The 22,893-nt window shown below is 39.2% G+C and overlaps 1 protein-coding gene across 1 annotated transcript in view; it reads right to left on the bottom strand.

Moving 5' to 3' along the window:
- Positions 1 to 22,893, bottom strand: part of LOC139581769 (protocadherin-11 X-linked-like) — a 387,159-nt gene that overhangs the window by 195,733 nt on the left and 168,533 nt on the right. The window contains exon 4 of the mRNA XM_071411915.1: positions 17,726 to 17,785. Within this exon, the coding sequence (XP_071268016.1) occupies positions 17,726 to 17,785 (60 nt within the window). The remainder of the gene's footprint in view (positions 1 to 17,725; positions 17,786 to 22,893) is intronic.

Genomic DNA, 22,893 nt, shown 5'->3' with positions numbered 1-22,893 from the left:
ATAATACCATACTGTAATACCATACTGTAATACCATGCTGTAATGTCAAGGGTTGTAATATCATACTGTAATACAATACTGTAATAACATATTGTAATACAATACTTTAATACCATACTGTAATACCATACTGTAATACTATACTGTAATACTATACTGTAATACCATGCTGTAATACCAAGGGCTGTAATACCAAGGGCTATAATAACATACTGTAATACCATATTGTAATACCATATTGTAATAACATACTGTAATAACATACTGTAATATCAAGGGCTGTGATACCATACTGTAATACCATACTGTAATACCAAGGGCTGTAATACCAAGGGCTATAATAACATACTGTAATACCATATTGTAATACCATATTGTAATAACATACTGTAATAACATACTGTAATACCATATTGTAATACCATATTGTAATAACATACTGTAATAACATACTGTAATATCAAGGGCTTTGATACCATACTGTAATACCATGCTGTAATACCAAGGGATATAATACCATACTGTAATACCATACTGTAATACCATACTGTAATACCATACTGTAATACCATACTGTAATATCATACTGTAATATCAAGGGCTGTGATACCATACTGTAATACCAAGGGATGTAATACCATACTGTAATACCATACTGTAACACCAAGGGCTGTAGTACTACACTGTAATACCAAGGGATATAATACCATACTGTAATACCATACTGTAATACCATACTGTAATACCATACTGTAATATCATACTGTAATACCATACTGTAATATCAAGGGCTGTAATACCATACTGTAATATCGGGGCCTGTAATACCATACTGTAATACCAAGGGCTGTAATACCACACTGTAATACCATACTGTAATATCATACTGTAATATCAAGGGCTGTAATACCATACTGTAATACCAAGGGCTGTAATACCATACTGTAATACCATACTGTAATACAATACTGTAATACCAAGGGCTGTAATACCATACTGTAACACCAAGGGCTGTAATACCACACTGTAATACCATACTGTAATACCATACTGTAATACCATACTGTAATAACTTACTGTAATACCATACTGTAATATCAAGGGCTGTAATAACATATTGTAATACCATACTGTAATACCATACTGTAATACCATACTGTAATACCATACTGTAATATCAAGGGCTGTAATATCATACTGTAATATCAAGAGTTGTAATACCATACTGTAATACCATACTGTAATTCCATACTGTAATACCATACTGTCATACAAAGGGCTGTAATACCATACTGTAATACCATACTGTAATACCATACTGTAATGTCAAGGGCTATAATACCATACTGTAATACCATACTGTAATACCATGCTGTAATGCCATACTGTAATAACATAATGTAATGTCAAGGGTTGTAATATCATACTGTAATACAATACTGTAATAACATACTGTAATACCATACTGCAATACCATACTGTAATACCATACTGTAAAATCATACTGTAATACCATGCTGTAATACCAAGGGCTGTAATACCAAGGGCTATAATAACATACTGTAATACCATATTGTAACACCATATTGTAATAACATACTGTAATAACATACTGTAATATCAAGGGCTGTGATACCATACTGTAATACCATACTGTAATACCAAGGGCTGTAATACCAAGGGCTATAATAACATACTGTAATACCATATTGTAATACCATATTGTAATAACATACTGTAATAACATACTGTAATATCAAGGGCTGTGATACCATACTGTAATACCATACTGTAATACCAAGGGCTATAATAACATACTGTAATACCATACTGTAATACCATACTGTAATACCATACTGTAATATCATACTGTAAAATCAAGGGCTGTGATACCATACTGTAATACCAAGGGCTGTAATACCATACTGTAATACCATACTGTAATATCAAGGGCTGTGATACCATACTGTAATATCAAGGCCTGTAATACCATACTGTAATACCAAGGGCTGTAATACCATACTGTAATACCATACTGTAATATCATACTGTAATATCAAGGGCTGTAATACCATACTGTAATACCAAGGGCTGTAATACCATACTGTAATAATATACTGTAATAACATTCTGTAATAATATACTGTAATAACATATTGTAATTACATACTGTAATATCATACTGTAATAATATACTGTAATAACATACTGTAATACCATACTGTAATAATATACTGTAATAACATACTGTAATATCATACTGTAATACGATACTGTAATACCATACTGTAATAAAATACTGTAATAACATACTGTAATAACATACTGTAATACCATAATGTAATACCATAATGTAATACCATACTGTAATACCATACTGCAATATCAAGGGATGTAATACCATACTGTAATAATATACTGTAATACCATACTGTAATATTAAGGGCTGTAATACCATACTGTAATACCATACTGTAATATCATACTGTAATACCATACTATAATACCATACTGTAATACCATACTGTAATACCATACTGTAATACCAAGGGCTGTAATACCATACTGTAATACCATACTGTAATATCATACTGTAATACCATACTATAATACCATACTGTAATACCATAATGTAATACCATACTGTAATACCAAGGGCTGTAATACCATACTGTAATATCAAGGGCTGTAATACCATACTGTAATACCATACTGTAATATCATACTGTAATATCAAGGGCTGTAATACCATACTGTAATACCAAGGGCTGTAATACCATACTCTAATAATATACTGTAATAACATTCTGTAATAATATACTGTAATAACATATTGTAATTACATACTGTAATATCATACTGTAATAATATGCTGTAATAACATACTGTAATACCATACTGTAATAATATACTGTAATAACATACTGTAATATCATACTGTAATACGATACTGTAATACCATACTGTAATAAAATACTGTAATAACATACTGTAATAACATACTGTAATACCATAATGTAATACCATAATGTAATACCATACTGTAATACCATACTGCAATATCAAGGGATGTAATACCATACTGTAATAATATACTGTAATACCATACTGTAATATTAAGGGCTGTAATACCATACTGTAATACCATACTGTAATATCATACTGTAATACCATACTATAATACCATACTGTAATACCATACTGTAATACCAAGGGCTGTAATACCATACTGTAATACCATACTGTAATATCATACTGTAATACCATACTATAATACCATACTGTAATACCATAATGTAATACCATACTGTAATACCAAGGGCTGTAATACCATACTGTAATAGCATACTGTAATACCATACTGTAATACCAAGGAAACTGTATGTATTGTTATTCTCGTAAAGGTGTGGTCTACCTGCTCAGCATTCTTTCATTATACACTGAGTGTACAAAACATTAGGAACACCTTCTTAATATTGAGTTGCAGGTGTTGAAAGCAATTCACTTTATTAAGTGGGATCTAACAATGACTTTAAAACACATACCCGGGTTCGTTGATAATTTGTGTACAATATGATCGGCTACTGGTTCAGCGCCGTTTTGAAAATATTGACATTTTAATTTTTGGTCATGTTTGTACTGTCTGTGTGAGCTACAGCTATGCAATGTTCATAAGAAGTGTGATACTGTAGCAAGCACAACAAAGAGCTTGTCTGGCGCACCAAGAGCAGACACTTCGTTTCTGTGGTAACTCATACATATTTCATCACATTGATTTATAATGGAAGTAAAACAAAAAAAACAGTTGGGAATAAAACTGGATCCTAAAAAACATTGAATAATACTTTTCTCATGAATATAATAATTAAAATGTGAGAAACAGTACTTTTTTAATTTTTTTTATATAAAAGTAAGACAGTGTCATTTACAATTAATGCCATCGTTTATAAACTAATGGCTAAGAAGTTTCAAAACTTGATTCTGGTGAAAGGGGATTTTCTTTCTAGTTTTAGAATCTTTCAATTTAAGATTATCTGAGGAATAGATTGCTGTCCACCAGGACTTAATGGTGTTTGTTAGGCGACTCAGTGTTACAGTCTTACATGCTAACGCTAACCGATGACGCTTCACTACGATTCCCTTCAGGCCATTGACAAACATAATTACATAACAATTGGAAACTAAAAGTGAAGGAAAGGTATGCAGCATAAATAAACCAGCAAAAGCTACTGTACAGTTCTGATTATTTTATTAATGTAATATTTATTTATCCAAGTTGTCCAGTCAGAATACTTATTTTACGATGGAGACCTAGCCAGTACCAGATTGTGGAAACATTGGTACTTTAAATCAAAAACAGTTTAGATTTAAATGGATGTGCTTTTGAATGGTGATGATATTACTTTCTGGAGTAGGCCTGTTCAGGTTCAAGAGGCTAATACAGGCACCATCCATGGGACCAGGATAAACTAAAATCATGCACACAATGACATCCCATTAATAGGATGGGGGCACGGCAGGAGAGTACACCGGACCGGAAAGATGTCCAGGTGGATACAACCTCTGACTCTGGGGTACCTGCACTCAGCCATCAGCGATGATTTGATAAATGATTCTGTATCAAAGAGGTCTGTACTGATTTGGGATGTCATTGATTGGATGGGAGGCAATTGAATCCCTGATTGGTTTAACTGAAGAGAAAGAAGAGAGAGAATATAGAGAGAGAAATATAGAATGGTATGGAAGAGGAGAGGGGAGGAGAAGAGGAGAGATGAGAAAATAGGAGAAGATGGGGAGAGGAGAGGAGAGGAGAGGAGAGGAGAGGAGAGGAGAGGAGAGGAGAGGAGAAGACGGGGAGATGAGAGAATTGTAGAAGAAGGGAGAGGAGAGGAGAGGGGAGGAGGGGAGATGAGAGAATAGGAGAAGATGGGGAAGGGAGAGGGGAGAATAGGAGAAGGGAGAGGAGAGGAGAGAATAGGAGAAGAAGGGAGAGGAGAGCAGAGGAGAGGAGAGGAGAGGAGAGGAGAGGAGAGGAGAGGAGAGGAGAGGAGAGGAGAGGAGAGGAGAGGAGAGGAGAGGAGAGGAGAGGAGAGGAGAGGAGAGGAGAAGACGGGGAGATGAGAGAATAGGAGAAGAAGGGAGAGGAGAGGAGAGGGGAGGAGGGGAGATGAGAGAATAGGAGAAGATGGGGAGAGGAGAGGGGAGAATAGGAGAAGGGAGAGGAGAGGAGAGAATAGGAGAAGAAGGGAGAGGAGAGCAGAGGAGAGGAGAGGGGAGGGGAGAAAAGGAGAAGAGGGGAGAGGAGAGGAGAGGAGAGGGGAGGAGGGGAGAGGAGAGGGGAGAATAGGAGAAGGGAGAGGAGAGGAGAGAATAGGAGAAGAAGGGAGAGGAGAGCAGAGGAGAGGAGAGGAGAGGAGAGAAGAGGGGAGATGAGAGAATAGGAGAAGATGGGGAGAGGAGAGGGGAGGAGAGGAGAGGAGAGGAGAAGAGGGGAGATGAGAGAATAGGAGAAGATGGGGAGAGGAGAGGGGAGAATAGGAGAAGGGAGAGGAGAGGAGAGAATAGGAGAAGAAGGGAGAGGAGAGCAGAGGAGAGGAGAGAAGATGAGAAGAGGGGAGATGAGAGAACAGGAGAAGATGGGGAGAGGAGAGGAGAGGGGAGGAGAGGGGAGGAGAAGAGGGGAGATGAGAGAATAGGAGAAGATGGGGAGAGGAGAGGAGAGGGGAGGAGGGGAGAGGAGAGGGGAGAATAGGAGAAGGGAGAGGAGAGGAGAGGATAGGAGAATAGGAGAAGAAGGGAGAGGAGAGCAGAGGAGAGGAGAGGAGAGGAGAGGAGAAGAGGGGAGATGAGAGAATAGGAGAAGATGGGGAGAGGAGAGGAGAGGGGAAGAGGGGAGAGGGGAGAATAGGAGAAGAAGGGAGAGGAGAGGAGAGAATAGGAGAAGAAGGGAGAGGAGAGGAGAGGAGAGGAGAAGAGAAGAGAAGAGAAGAGAGGAGAGGAGAGGAGAGGAGAGGAGAGGAGAGGAGAGGAGAGGAGAGGAGAGGAGAGGAGAGGAGAGGAGAGGAGAGGAGAGGAGAGGAGAGGAGAGGAGAGGAGGGGAGGGGAGAGGAGAGGAGAGGAGAGGATCCACCAGGCAGATAAAGGAGACATACATACTGACTTGTGTATCCTTAAATATATCTGGCAACACTATGCTGTCTGTATGTTCATGTTGCTTCTAATTCAACCTTATATTTAATTTATTCACATCCTATACATATCGGATTTGTCTTTCACTATTCAAACAGAAGAGATATGGATGGAAACTGTATGTATTCTTACTATCGATTTGTTTCACGTCAAGGTGTGGTCTAGCTGCTCAGCATTCTTTCATCATACACTGTGTACAAAATACTGGGAACACCTTCTTAATATTGAGTTGCAACCCCTTTTGCCATCAGAACAGCCTCAATTTGTTGGGCATGGACTACAAGGTGTTGAAAGCGTTCCACAGGGCTGCTGGTCCATGTTGACTCCAATGCTTCCCACAGTTGTGTCAAGTTGGCTGGATGTCCTTTGTGTGGTGGACCATTCTCGATACACACGGGAAACTGTTGAGTGTGAAAAACCCAGCAGTGTTGCAGTTCTTGACACTCTCAAACCGGTGTGCCTGGCACCATACCTCGTTTAAAGGCACTTAAATATTTTGTCTTGCCTCTTCGCCCTCTGAATGGCACACATAGACAATCCATTTCTCAACTGTCTCAAGGCTTAAAAATCCTTCTTGAACCCGTCTCCTCCCCTTCATCTATACTGATTGAAGTGGATTTAACAGGTGACATTAATAAGGGGTCATAATAAACGTTGGATTCACCTGGTCAGTCTATGTCATGGAAAGAGCAGGAGATTCCTAACATGTTGTACACTCAGAGTATATCTTCAGACTACTAGAAGCTCAAGTCTTAATTCACCTATCAATTGATATCATCATTAACCTTTGTTGTGGGATTCATGGCACTGGGGAGGTGACATCTTTAGTTAAAAATGGAGGATAGCCGGCAGCCTAGCAAGGCCTCCAGAGGATTGGCTCAACCTCATAAACCATTATAGTAGGGACATTATGAGAGCAAAGCACTGCCTGAAACGACGTACAGAATACTAACCGCATAAGCGCCTGTAAATCAACATGATCCCAACCCCATCTTTATATTATGTGGAACAACAAAATTATGCCTTTGCACTACAACACAATGCAATACATTTTTATTAATTTTTTTATAATATAAAATACAAATATTGAAAAGTGTTTTAGTTTTTTTTACAGAAAACAGTCTGCTTTCTTTTTCAATTACAGTGTGATAATTTATTCATCCTTCTTATCTGTAAGAGTTTTTAGCACTGTCTATAATTCTATTTTTGGTTGCCAAAAAGTAGTTACCGGGAAATTATAGACAGGAGGTAAATGAATGTAAGATATACACTTAATGTTGTCATTATATTTCACAGTCCCCTGCAGTCATCACACGCTCATAATATCTACGGACGCTCAGAAAGTATTCATAACCCCTTGACGTATTCCACATGTTGATGAGTTACAGCCTGAATTCAAAAATGGATTAAATATCCTATAATGTCAAAGTGTAAAACATGTTTTTTTGTTGTTGAAATTTGTGCAAATGTATTGAAAATTAAATACAGAATTATCTCATTTATATAAGTATTCACAACCCTGAGGCAATACTTTGTAGAAGCACCTTTGGCAGCGAGTATTTCTGGATAAGTCTCTAACACCTCGATTTACCCATTATTCTTTAAAAAAAAATTTTTTCAAGCGCTGTAAAATTGCTTGTTGATCATTGCTAGATAACCATTTTTAGGCCATAGATTTTCAAGACAATTTAAGTCAAAATTTTAACTAGGCCACTCCAGGAACATTCACTGTCTTGTTGGTAAGCAACTCCACACTGTCTTGTTGGTAAGCAACTCCACACTGTCTTGTTGGTAAGCAACTCCACACTGTCTTGTTGGTAAGCAACTCTACACTGTCTTGTTGGTAAGCAACTCCACACTGTCTTGTTGGTAAGCAACTCCACACTGTCTTGTTGGTAAGCAACTCTACACTGTCTTGTTGGTAAGCAACTCCACACTGTCTTGTTGGTAAGCAACTCCACACTGTCTTGTTGGTAAGCAACTCCACACTGTCTTGTTGGTAAGCAACTCTACACTGTCTTGTTGGTAAGCAACTCTACACTGTCTTGTTGGTAAGCAACTCCACACTGTCTTGTTGGTAAGCAACTCTACACTGTCTTGTTGGTAAGCAACTCCACACTGTCTTGTTGGTAAGCAACTCCACACTGTCTTGTTGGTAAGCAACTCCACACTGTCTTGTTGGTAAGCAACTCTACACTGTCTTGTTGGTAAGCAACTCTACACTGTCTTGTTGGTAAGCAACTCCACACTGTCTTGTTGGTAAGCAACTCCACACTGTCTTGTTGGTAAGCAACTCCACACTGTCTTGTTGGTAAGCAACTCCACACTGTCTTGTTGGTAAACAACTCCACACTGTCTTGTTGGTAAGCAACTCTACACTGTCTTGTTGGTAAGCAACTCCACACTGTCTTGTTGGTAAGCAACTCCACACTGTCTTGTTGGTAAGCAACTCCACACTGTCTTGTTGGTAAGCAACTCTACACTGTCTTGTTGGTAAGCAACTCCACACTGTCTTGTTGGTAAGCAACTCCACACTGTCTTGTTGGTAAGCAACTCCAGTGTAGATGTAGCCTTTAGGTTATTGCCCTGTTATCATCCATTGTCTGGTGGAAATCAGACTGAAACATGTTTTCCTCTAGGATTTTGCCTGTACTTAGTTCCATTCTGTTTCTTTTTTATCCTGAAAAACTCACCAGTCCTTAATGATTACAAGCATACCCATTACATGATGCAGCCACCACTATGCTTGAAAATATGAAGTGTGGTACTCAGGAGTTGGATTTGCTCCAATCCTAACACTTTGTGTTCAGGATCAATTTTTTTATTGCTTTGCCACATTTTTTGCAGTATTACGTTAGTACCTTGTTGCAAACAGGATGCATGTTTGGGAATATGTGTATTCTGTACAGGCTTCCTTCTTTACATTCTGTCATTTAGGTTAGTATTGTGGAGTAACTACAACGTTGTTGATCCATCCTCCGTTTTCTCCTAACACAACCATTAAACACTCTCTAACTGTTTTAGTCACCATTGGCCTCAAGGTGAAATCCCTGAGTGGTTTCCTTCCTCTCCAGCAACTGAGTTAGGAAGTACGCCTGTATCTTTGTAATGACTGGATGTATTGATACATCATCCAAAGTGTAATTAATAACTTCACCATACTCAAAAGGGATATTCAATGTCTGCTTTTTTTTCTTCTCCCATCTACCAATAGGTGCCCTTCTTTGTGAGGCATTGGAAAACCTCCCTGATCTTTGTGGTTGAATATGTGTTTGAAATTCACTGCTCTACTGAGGGACCTTACAGATAATAGTATGTGTGGGGTACAGAGTAATTCAGAAATCATGTTAATCCCTATTATTGCACACAGAGTCCATGCAACTGATCGTATAACTTGTTAAACACATTTTTAATCCTGAACCGAGTTAGGCTTGCCATAACAAAGGGGTTGAAAACTTATAGACCCAATAAGTATTCAATTTGTTAAAAAAAATGTGCAAAACCTTATTCTACTTTGACATAATGGGGGGTATTGCGCATCAGGCCAGTGACAAAAATCTCAATTGAATCTAATTTTAAATTCAGGGCTGTAATACAACAAAATGTGAGGGAAAATTCAAGGGGTGTGAAGACTTTCCGAAGCCAGTGAGCAGCAGCGATACCAGTGTTTCTGTCTATGACTTGTCATGGATACCATGTAATGAGCCATGTTATCTGGAGGCTCTGCAGATAAGACAAAACAGAACCCGCAGAAAGAAAAAAAAAACAGAAGAAAAATCTCCAGTTGTTCGCCGCAATGAAGCCGACTGTGTTTCCATGTATAAGTCTTCCTTTCCAGTATTGGCAAGCTGGCTGCGCATCATAGCTCTACCTTTTGCCTTTTGACGCGGACATGCTGTGTTCACTGGCGACAGCTGCTGCACAGGACCGGACCCAGAGGTCACAAATGACCTTTCAGACTGTCTTTTTTTTCCTTTCAGTCACACCACATATTTGTCATAGGATGTCCACCGATGCAACCCGGAGCGCCACAATGGGACCACGGAGTGGGCGCAGGGTGCTGTGAATATTCCTGCTTGTCCTGCAGGATCAACTTTACCTTAGATGAAGTGTGCGTGTGTGTGTGTGTGTGTGTGTGTGTGTGTATGTGTGTGTGTGTGTGTGTGTGTGTGTGTGTGTGTGTGTGTGTGTGTGTGTGTGTGTGTGTGTGTGTGTGTGTGTGTGTGTGTGTGTGTGTGTGTGTGTGTGTGTGTGTGTGTGTGTGTGTGTGTGTGTGTGTGTGTGTGTTTGTGTGTACATGCATGGGCATGTGAGTCTCCTAGGCCCCCTATGACTCCCATGGACTGCAGCTTTGGGTTTAACTCTAACCCTTCACTAACCCTTCAGTTTAACTCTGACCCTTCACTAACCCTTCAATTTAACTCTGACCCTTCACTAACCCTTCAGTTTAACTCTGACCCTTCACTAACCCTTCAGTTTAACTCTGACCCTTCACTAACCCTTCAGTTTAACTCTGACCCTTCACTAACCCCTCAGTTTAACTCTGACCCTTCACTAACCCTTCAGTTTAACTCTGACCCTTCACTAACCCTTCAGTTTAACTCTAACCCTTCACTAACCCTTCAGTTTAACTCTGACCCTTCACTAACCCTTCTGTTTAACTCTAATCCTAACCCTTCAGTTTAGCTCTAATCCTAAGCCTTCAGTTTAGCTCTAATCCTAACCCTTCAGTTTAGCTCTAATCCTAACCCTTCAGTTTAGCTCTAATCCTAACCCTTCAGTTTATCTCTAATCCTAACCCTAACCCTTCAGTTTAACGCTAACACTAACCCTTCAGTTTAACACTAATCCTAACCCTTCAGTTTATCTCTAATCCTAACCCTAACCCTTCAGTTTAACACTAACCCTAACCCTTCAGTTTAACACTAGCCCTTCAGTTTAACCCTTCAGTTTATCTCTAATCCTAACCCTAACCCTTCAGTTTAACGCTAACACTAACCCTTCAGTTTAACTCTAACACTAACCGTTCAGTTTAACGCTAACACTAACCCTTCAGTTTAACACTAATCCTAACCCTTCAGTTTATCTCTAATCCTAACCCTAACCCTTCAGTTTAACTCAAACCCTAACCCTTCAGTTTAACACTAACACTAACCCTTCAGTTTAACTCTAACCCTTCAGTTTAACACTAACCCTTCAGTTTAACACTAACACTAACCCTTCAGTTTAACTCTAACCCTTCAGTTTAACTCTAACCCTAACCCTTCAGTTTAACACTAACACTAACCCTTCAGTTTAACTCTAACCCTTCAGTTTAACACTAACTCTAACCCTTCAGTTTAACACTAACACTAACCCTTCAGTTTAACACTAACCCTTCAGTTTAACACTAACCCTTCAGTTTAACTCTAACCCTTCAGTTTAACTCTAACCCTTCAGTTTAACTCTAACCCTAACCCTTCAGTTTAACACTAACTCTAACCCTTCAGTTTAACTCTAACCCTTCAGTTTAACTCTAACCCTTCAGTTTAACACTAACCCTAACCCTTCAGTTTAACTCTAACCCTTCAGTTTAACTCTAACCCTTCAGTTTAACACTAACCCTAACCCTTCAGTTTAACACTAACTCTAACCCTTCAGTTTAACTCTAACCCTAACCCTTCAGTTTAACACTAACTCTAACCCTTCAGTTTAACTCTAACCCTTCAGTTTAACTCTAACCCTTCAGTTTAACTCTAACCCTTCAGTTTAACACTAACCCTTCAGTTTAACTCTAACCCTTCAGTTTAACTCTAACCCTTCAGTTTAACACTAACCCTTCAGTTTAACACTAACCCTAACCCTTCAGTTTAACTCTAACCCTAACCCTTCAGTTTAACACTAACCCTTCAGTTTAACACTAACCCTTCAGTTTAACTCTAACCCTTCAGTTTAACACTAACCCTTCAGTTTAACACTAACCCTAACCCTTCAGTTTAACTCTAACCCTAACCCTTCAGTTTAACACTAACCCTAACCCTTCAGTTTAACCCTAACCCTTCAGTTTAACACTAACCCTTCAGTTTAACCCTAACCCTTCAGTTTAACACTAACCCTTCAGTTTAACCCTAACCCTTCAGTTTAACTCTAACCCTTCAGTTTAACACTAACCCTTCAGTTTAACTCTAACCCTTCAGTTTAACACTAACCCTTCAGTTTAACTCTAACCCTTCAGTTTAACACTAACCCTTCAGTTTAACTCTAACCCTTCAGTTTAACTCTAACCCTAACCCTTCAGTTTAACACTAACCCTAACCCTTCAGTTTAACTCTAACCCTTCAGTTTAACACTAACCCTTCAGTTTAACCCTAACCCTTCAGTTTAACTCTAACCCTTCAGTTTAACTCTAACCCTTCAGTTTAACTCTAACCCTTCAGTTTAACTCTAACCCTTCAGTTTAACACTAACCCTTCAGTTTAACCCTAACCCTTCAGTTTAACTCTAACCCTTCAGTTTAACACTAACCCTTCAGTTTAACCCTAACCCTTCAGTTTAACTCTAACCCTTCAGTTTAACCCTAACCCTTCAGTTTAACTCTAACCCTTCAGTTTAACACTAACCCTTCAGTTTAACACTAACCCTTCAGTTTAACTCTAACCCTTCAGTTTAACTCTAACCCTTCAGTTTAACTCTAACCCTTCAGTTTAACTCTAACCCTTCAGTTTAACTCTAACCCTTCAGTTTAACTCTAACCCTTCAGTTTAACTCTAACCCTTCAGTTTAACACTAACCCTTCAGTTTAACACTAACCCTTCAGTTTAACTCTAACCCTTCAGTTTAACTCTAACCCTTCAGTTTAACACTAACCCTAGAGTTTAGCGTGGTAATTGCTGCATTACTAGCCCTGTTGTTTGGCTGCTGGAGGCATTGTATTTTATTATACTGTATGAATCATCATTAAGAAGTGCTTATTCACCAGCCGGTTCCTCTGGCATCAAGACCCTGCCAACAGTTTATACATAGATGCGTTATGCAGAGATTATGTATGGTGAATATCCCAAACTAGAAGAAACGTGTCTACTTCTACATGGCTTGTTCTTGGAGGTTTAGGCCGGGTATCTGCTGATTTTAACAGCAGGGGCTTCATAAAATACATTTAATTTGATGAATTTATACCAGGATACTTCTCCACTGTATGCTAAACAGATATAATTCTCTTGTATAGTGGACTGGCCAAGCATGTTAGATAAATAATGTGTTAGCAGCATGGATACCAGGGTCACTCGGCATGTGTGCTATTGGAAAAAACACTGCGTGATATGACATCATGGAATGTGCCACCAAATGACCCTTTTCCCTTCGTAGTGCACTACTTTTGTCCATAGCCCAAGGGAACCTGGTCAAAAGTAGTGCACTATATAGGTAATAGGGTGCTATTTGTGACGCTCCTATGGTTTCATGAGGAGGGATGTTTAATGATTTTTGTTTGCCATAGTAATTTCATGAACCTGGCAGTGACAGGGTTGGGCATGATACCCCATACAGGGAGAGGTAGATGAACCAGTCCCCTTCCATCATCCCAACCATCTGCCATCTGCCTCCCCTGTTACACTACACACAAAATATTAGCTAATTTCATTATTGAAGATTTAGTACAAAATACGGACTCATTTCATTATTTAATATTTACTGCTGTAAGGAGAGAAAAAAAAAACCCTGGTGTTATTCAGAATCCTCTTGAGCTGTTCGCAATATGTCTTGTGCTTGCCTCTAGAAATATTATAGCCATCCCCTTCTCAAAAACAGAGGAGGGGGTTTCGCTGTTCAATTATTCACTGATAGACAGAGAGTCTTTCTACCAGTCTTTAGATTTTAACCAAGAAGACACCAAATGAAGAAGATCAAAAAACTGTTTGTTGAGATTGAATAAGGGACTGGAGGACCGTGTATTTAATGTGAGCAATTATGGTAGATGAACAATGTTCAGACCCAAGAGGATAGTCAGTAGATGAACAATGTTCAGACCCAAGAGGATAGTCAGTAGATGAACAATGTTCAGACCCAAGAGGATAGTCAGTAGATGAACAATATTCAGACCCCAGAGGATATCAGAATGTGATGTATGGCTTTTGGAGTACAATCACTATGGAAACCAGAAACCCTGTTCCCTATTAAAGTGCACTACTTTTAGTGCACTACCCCACAGGGATCTGGTTAAAAGTAGTGCACTATGTAGGGAATATAGTGCTTTTTGGGACGCGGACCCAAGTTTTTGCCACCCACTCGGACAGCCGTTAATCATCTTCTTTCCCTTTAGATACTGGCACTGCAGAATTTGGCCAATGTGTCAAGAAGCAATTATGTATACTTAGTGCTCTCTCCCACCCTCCCCTCCCCTCTCTTTTTTCTCTCTCACACTCTTTATATAATCACAGTGCCGGAGAGCCGTGTATCCTTATCTCTCTCTCTCTCTCCCTCTCTCTCCCTCTCTCTCTCTCTCTCTCTCTCTCTCTCTCTCTCTCTCTCTCTCTCTCTCTCTCTCTCTCTCTCTCTCTCTCTCTCTCTCTCTCTCTCTCTCTCTCTCTCTCTCTCTCTCTCTCTCTCTCTCTCTCTCTCTGTCTCTCTCTCTCTGTTCATATATTTTGGTTGACGGCCAGACGCAACACAATGCAGGCTGAGGAAGTAAACAGGAATATCCTAAGCTTCAATATAATCAAGCGTTCCTTGTATCTAAATCACATTTTCTCTCATTGATTTCTTAGATATTAATTCTCACTGATTGACTGGTAAATGATGGTACTGGCCCCGCGTTCTTTTGGCTCCGTGTGTAATGTTCTGTGAATCTGGATCACGGAGAAGACCGTGACGAGACGAGACGAGAACATATGTTCCACTGGTATTGAGGCAATTGCAAATCTCCAAAGTGGCATTCTTCGCTTCATTATATTTTACATCAGTCCAGATCAGCTTATTTATAGAGAGAGGGCTGATGAGAGAGGCGACATGGGACATTGCAAACGCTTCCTAAAATCTCAAGGACAGTATATGCATGCAAATTATTCCTGGTGATATGCCACCCTTTTCCCCTATATAGTGCACTACTTTTGACCAGGGCCCCATGGAACCCTAATCTCTATATACAGTATAGTGCACTACTTTTGACCAGAGCCCTATGGCACCTTAATCCCTATATAGTGCAATACTTTTGACCAGAGCCCTATAGCACCCTAATCCCTATATAGTGCACTACTTTGGACCAGGGCACATGACACTCTAATCCCTATATAGTGCACTACTTTTGACCAGGGCCCATGGCACCCTATGCCCTATTATAATGGCCAGAGACTTACACATAATATCTGTCCCAAATGACAACCTATTCCCTATAGTCAAAAATCTCAAATATAGTCAAAAGTAGTGCACTACATAGGGAATAGGGTGCCTATTTGAGACTATCGTGATGGCTGAGCTGGTCTTATCAGAGATGAACAGTTATGGTTCAGGACCATGTGAAGGACGTGGCTGTGATTCCAGTCTCGTGTTTTTTGTTGTTGTTGTTGTGCCGAGTGGACTCAGGACCAAGCTAATTGCCACGCTCACTATTTCCCAATGACAGCATGGTGTTATTATTATTTACTGTCGTACGCAGCGTGACACGCCACGACGACACTTCGGCAGCGTTCAACGGCTCAACGGTCACTTTAGAAAGCCTGCCCGAGCATTAAAGGTGCAGACTGGGATTTGGGAACCTAGCTGTTCAATGGTCATTTCAATTTTACATTTTCGCCATTGATTTTTGAAGAATATAAATTGTAAGTAGCCTGTGAGTAATATCACAACTGTCTGTAACTTCGTCATAACCCGTGATATTACGTTTTTTTCCCCTCCATTGTTTACAAAGTAAAAACAAAATAAAGTATAGCTTCAGAATATATTTAAAATCTACATATTGGATAGCATGAACTGTCAGTCCTTGCATCTAGAGCGCTGTCAATGAATATGAGAGGTGTGACATTCCCCCTAGCCCCGTCCCTCAGCTCTATACAGAAACTAGTGACGAGCAAACATTTTGTTGTTTTTCCAATCCCAGATTGTAGTTTTTAGGCTGAGAAGAGGTGTAGTTTCAGCTGAACACACGGTGACAGGCTGTCAGACGGCCCTCTCCACGGTCTTTCTTTTAACCATGACTTAGGCTTCAAAGGAGGTTTTCTTTTCTTTTTTTTTTACTCTTGACCGTGCCACTCAACCAGAAAAGGACATGGCCATTTTGACACTTTTTTTCCTATGTGAACTGGAAGACGTGAGAGGATTTCACTACATAGCACATTATCACGTTTACCAGTGGCACCAGTGGCAGAGTCAAGTGGAAAGTTAGTTCGATGTGTGACGATTACTTGAATAAGTCTGGAGGATGGTGGATTTTTACTTTGCATAGCCTAGTGGGAAATCAATGAATACATTTGAAATTCTCACATCATGTCAAAAAATGTGGTACTTCTAATTTGCATGTATAATGTGAGTAGTAATTCTTAATTATAACAAAATAAATAGTGTGGATGTCATTAATATAATTTAACAGGAAAAATAAAAATGTTGCATTAGTTACACATCTCGCAGTGAACAAACGAAACCCAGCTTTACTACATCCAGCACATATAGAAATATGGATATCAAATATACTGTATCCTGTATAGGTGTATATTGAGTAATATACTGTATCCTGTATAGGTTTATACAGAGTAATATACTGTATCCTGTATAGGTTTATACAAAGTAATATTCTGTATCCTGTATAGGTTTATACAGAGTAATATTCTGTATCCTGTATAGGTTTATACAGAGTAATATTCTGTATCCTGTATAGGTTTATACAGAGTAATATTCTGTATCCTGTATAGGTTTATACAGAGTAATATACTGTATCCTGTATAGGTTTATACAGAGTAATATACTGTATCCTGTATAGGTTTATACAGAGTAATATACTGTATCCTATATAGGTTTATACAGAGTAATATACTGTATCCTGTATAGGTTTATACAGAGTAATATACTGCATCCTTTATAGGTCTATATAGAGTAATATACTGTATCCTACATAGGTCTATATATATAGAAATATACTGTATCCTTTATAGGTCTATATAGAGTAATATACTGTATCCTATAGTAATATACTGTATCCTGTATAGGTCTATATAGAGTAATATACTGCATCCTGTATAGGTTTATACAGAGTAATATACTGTATCCTATAGTAATATACTGTATTCTTTATAGGTCTATATAGAGTAATATACTGTATCCTATAGTAATATACTGTATCCTTTATAGGTTTATATAGAGTAATATACTGTATCCTACATAGGTCTATATATATAGTAATATACTGTATCCTTTATAGGTCTATATAGAGTAATATACTGTATCCTGTATAGGTCTATATAGAGTAATATACTGTATCCTTTATAGGTCTAGAGAGAGTAATATACTGTATCCTACATAGGTCTATATAGAGTAATATACTGTATCCTTTATAGGTCTAGAGAGAGCTTACCTTATGGGGACAGGTGGATGCGTCTGAGTTCAAGGACTTTTCCGGTGTCTGGCCCTGATTCTACAAGATAGAAAAACACATTATCAGAAACATGCTTACTGTGGAAAGCCATTTCCACCACAACAGTATTTGTGACAGTAGGTTTTCCGTCCCAAAAGGCACCCCTTTTTATTCCCTACGTAGTGCACTTCTTTTGACCAAGGCCCAATGGAACAGAGTGCCATTTGGGACAAACCGTAGATGCTGCTTATTTTTCTTCTTCCGTTATTCTCTGGACCGTACAGAGTTTACGTAACCCTACTGTATCAACAGGCAAGTTTTAGCCGTTTCATAATCCAAGAAAAAAACTGCCCTGTTGGTTGTAGATGTTTATCTTGAAAACATAATCTTGATTTGCTTTCACAGGGTATAATAACGTTTTGGGGTTTTTTTTATGCATTTTTTTGTAGTTTTTTTGCTTTCTGAAAAGATTTACAAACCTCCTTTAGCAGTCAGATGAGTCCACATAACATATGGACGTACTACTTACAGCACAGACCTTATAGTCAGATGATTATCTTGTTGTGTTTTTTTCTTTCTAATACAGCAATGCATCATTTAGAGGCAAGAAAACAGCATTAAAATAATCGGCTAAGGTATGTCGTCAAGCCAACAACAGATGGTCCTGCTGTTAGTGATTATGCCGAGATGCTCAAGTGTTTGCATACACACATTTTTTTCCCAGGGAAACGTATTCCTTTTCACGCGCAACAGGGAATGTTTGAGCCTAACAATGACTGAACCACTAATAACAGGGGGAATGAACAGGCCTTACATGGAATGGAGAGGGGCTTCACAGACTAACCCCCCCCACCGCCCGAAAACTTAACTAGCTACTTCAGGATGCTACATTGTTTCCAAGTAGGTGTCAGCCATTAGCCCCTCATATTCAATTATGTTACCGGGGTACCGCCTAATACGCCATGACACCATTAATGTCTTCCTTATGATATCACCAGGAGAGAAGAGACACAGAACTGCCCAGACTACCAACATCTATATTCATCACAACTTAAAGAGAGTCTAGGGGTGAGGGAGAGAGAGACGAGAGAGAACCACACTCACACACACACACACACACACACACACACACACACACACACACACACACACACACCCCCAAAGCACTCACACACACTCAAAGTACACACATACAAAGCACACACACACACACACTCAAAGCACACACACAAAACACACACACACACACACACACACACACACACACACACACACACACACACACACACACACACACACACACACACACACACACACACACACACTCAAAGCACACACACACAAAGCACACTCAAAGCACACACACACAAATACACAAATACACACACAAATACACACACACACACACACACACACACACACACACACACACACACACACACACACACACACACACACACACACACACACACACACACACACACACACACACACACACACACACACACACACACACACACACACACACACACACAACCCCAGCTAGCTTCACTGGCACTGCAGCAGCAAGCAGCGTAAACACTCATCTCATGTAATATTAAAGGGCCGATGGCCAAGCTTTGGCTGTCGGAATTAGTCAAAACAATTTCCCCCCCAGAGCTGATACTGTTACTATATCAGGAGAAATGAACTTTCATATAAACATGACAGAATTTTGGGAGGCAGGGGGGAGGAAGCTGTGTGTGTGTGTGTGTGTGTGTGTGTGTGTGTTTTGGGATGAGGGTATAATGAGCATGGCTTGATTACAGTTTTATACAATCATTTTGGCACTAATTTCAGAACCTTGTGGTCATTTTTCAAAACTCTAGACACAAAACTCAAAACGGTCATCACTTGTAAACACAGGCTGTCCAATGTTCAATACATTGCATTGTGCATTCATATCTTTAAAGAAACCTTGCACTTGCAGAATCATTGGTTCAAATAACTCATTTATCATGAAATACCATAGGAACATTAATTTAGATCACCCACACACAAGATACCGATAGTTTCACTGTGTAGTTGTTCGTACAATCATTAAATATTGTAGTACAAAATATGTGATACATGTTTAATTATGCTACTACACATAAATACATCACTGTAAAAGGACTAGTAGAGAGAATACTACAGACACAGTGGAATCATTGAACAAAATATGACATTTATTGATGAAATACAATAAAATCACAACATAGGTTTCTTTGAATCAAAGCAAAAATAATTAAAAACAAAAATAGAAAAAACTGTTGAAGATCAACTGCAGTGTTCCTCACCTGGCTTACTGTAAAAAGAAAAACAAAGGATTGATTACTGTACTTCTATATTTCCATCAACCCTGTCTTGTGGATTTGGCCACAGGTTCTCATCCACATCACAATGGATGTTTTCATTAGCCAAACATCTTGGGAAGAATCTTCGGGCATGGCGAATCCAGGCCTGACACTGGTCTGCCGTGATGTCATTGCATGCGTCATCCATGGCCTGGAGAAGGGCGGCTTGTTCGTGAGGGCGTCTATCATATACTCTTCCACCTCTATGTGGAGAAAAATTCCTCAATCGGGTTTTAAGAAAGGAGAGTACGGGGGTAAGTAAAGGGTGGTAAAATGTGGTTGGGCCTGAAACCATGCTTGCACCATTTGAGCATGGTGGAACCTGACATTATCCCACACAATGACATAGGTCATGCCATCAGCTCTACAGACCTGATTTAGCTCATCAAGGAAGGTTACATTCGAACAGCGAATCATTTGGCTGCCTGCAACTCAATATATAGAGTATATAGAGTAGAGAGCTTTAGATGTTGTTTGACCAAACATTAGAACAGGCAAGATGAGTAATCTAAGCAACTTTGACCGTGGTATGATTGTTGATGCCACACATGGTGATTCCAGCATCTCAGAAACAGCTGCCTTCCTGGGATTTTTACGCACTACAGTCTCTAGAGTTTACAGAGAATGGTGCGATAAACAAAACACATTCAGTGAGCGGCAGTTCTGTGGGGAAAAACACCTTGTTAATGAGAGAGGTCAGAGGAGAATGTCCAGACTCATTCAAGATAACAGAAAGGCCAAACATGCTCAAATAACAGCTGTTTAAAACAGTGGTGTGCAGAAGGGCATCTCTTAACGTTCAACACTGTGAATAATTCAGGCTGTTGTGGAGGCAAAAGGGGGTCCTACCCAGCACTAGACAGGTGTACCTAATAAAGTGGCCGGTGAGTGTACAGTAATGTCAAATCTGAAAACATGATCTGGTAAAGTGGTACATGGGACCGTAGAAACCGTTTCTGATAAAGAATGATGATGAAACATTACATCCATAGATAATGTAGTCCAATTGGTTCATGTTCCACGGTAATTGTTGTCAATGGATCTCGTTATCCTGAAACGTTCATGATCTAAACATGGAAAATTGTTTGTCAGTTTCCATAAAACTCTGCATTAAGAGTAATGCAACAGTTACCTATCATTTTGAGCAGTTGTATCAATTGATAGATAGATCATTGTAATGACATGAATAGACAGTCATCTCAGATGTAATGTGTGAATTGCATTTTGAAATGGTAATACTTTGATTTTAAGTTGTGTCATTTTGAACAGGTGATTTTAGTTCAATGAACAAATGATCTTAGCTTTATGTGTTTTGTATCCAAGCAATTGGAAAAAGTGTTAGAGTTTTGAAAAATTTGCATTTTGATCATTGGAAAAATGACATCAAGGTTCCCGAAATTAGTGCCAAAGTGATTGTAAAAAACTGTAAGTTCGAAATGTTCAATTCTTCAACACACGCTTTCCGTTAGTATTCCTTATTCAAGTTATTTAGTTTTCACTTATTTAATGATCTTGGTCCAAACAATATGATATTATATATAAACTGTAACCTGAGTTGTGCTTACAAATCATAAACCAAAACCATCACACATAGTCTTTCCTGTTGCAAAGATGAACTAGAATCCACTGTGTGGGTAGGTTGACGACAGCAACCCTTTTCAATGACCCTGTCTGCTCGTTCGGGCAAATCTAAGCCCAGAAAGCGCTTGTCATCAGTGCCTAATGCCTTTAAGTAGATACTATTATTGTTCTGTTCACAATACGCGTTGCACAGGAAGACACATCGTCATATGATAATGGACCTCCTTGAGAGAGAGAGTGAAATTACAGTACGGTGAAAATGTAATGTGTAAAATTTAAGACGTTAGTCACCTCTGATTAAACGTCTCCTATTTGTCAGCATGTGAATTCAGTTTGAGAGCCGTTTCCTCCTACAACGTTAATAGAATACCAAACAAGTCACAATAATAACTACATATCAGCTACAGTATGTTGTTATGGTGCGTTAAAAGTGACACACTTTCACTTTAGAGGACTCAGGCTGTCATGGAAATGGGAAACAGTCCTAGAAACTTTTTACACAATATTCCACCGTGTCACTTCCTTGTGAGAACCTACCCCCCCCCCCCCCCCCCCACCCCCACCCCCGCCACATTTCCCTAGCCACTTTAGCACCGGGCTAAGCACTGCTCTAATCTCTCAGCCGTCAGTGAAGAAACTTACTACTGACTGAATATGCCACAGTGTAAAAAGGGGAACACTTTGAAATGTCAGCTTTTCTACAGGTGCATGGGAGACACTGAGTACTAGTCTCCTATGCTGAGCCCGTCTCCAAAGCACACCCAGTCCCTTTTAAGGATAGAGAATACACTGCTGCACAGTGGGTAGTCCCAATTTATTAAGCATGAGGGATTCCCACAGTGAAAGAAAAACCTCAAATTGACTACTTTCATTCATCTGCTTGCTCTGCCCTCATATTTAGCAATCAAATTGAAATGTTTTACCATGTTCTGTATACAAAATGGTTTCAAATAAACAGTTGCATTCACAAATTTTATTGACAAATTTCAATCAAGAAAAAAATTGTCCATCAATCAAAAACCTAATAAAAATGAATTTCTATGAATGCTGCAAGTACGTAAATGGTTTGTTCACTGGGAAAATAAGTACTGAACTAGTCAGTGACAACTGTGTAGAGTTTGTGACAGCAACTATGTGACATTATTATACTATTATTATACTACGTTGTGGAATTTCCTAAGATCTCCTGTTGCAGAACAACCCTTGCCCTTT

The sequence above is a fragment of the Salvelinus alpinus genome, chromosome 7, assembly GCF_045679555.1.
Source record: "Salvelinus alpinus chromosome 7, SLU_Salpinus.1, whole genome shotgun sequence".
In the NCBI taxonomy this organism is placed as follows: domain Eukaryota; kingdom Metazoa; phylum Chordata; class Actinopteri; order Salmoniformes; family Salmonidae; genus Salvelinus; species Salvelinus alpinus.
This window is presented reverse-complemented; position numbering and strand designations above follow the sequence as displayed.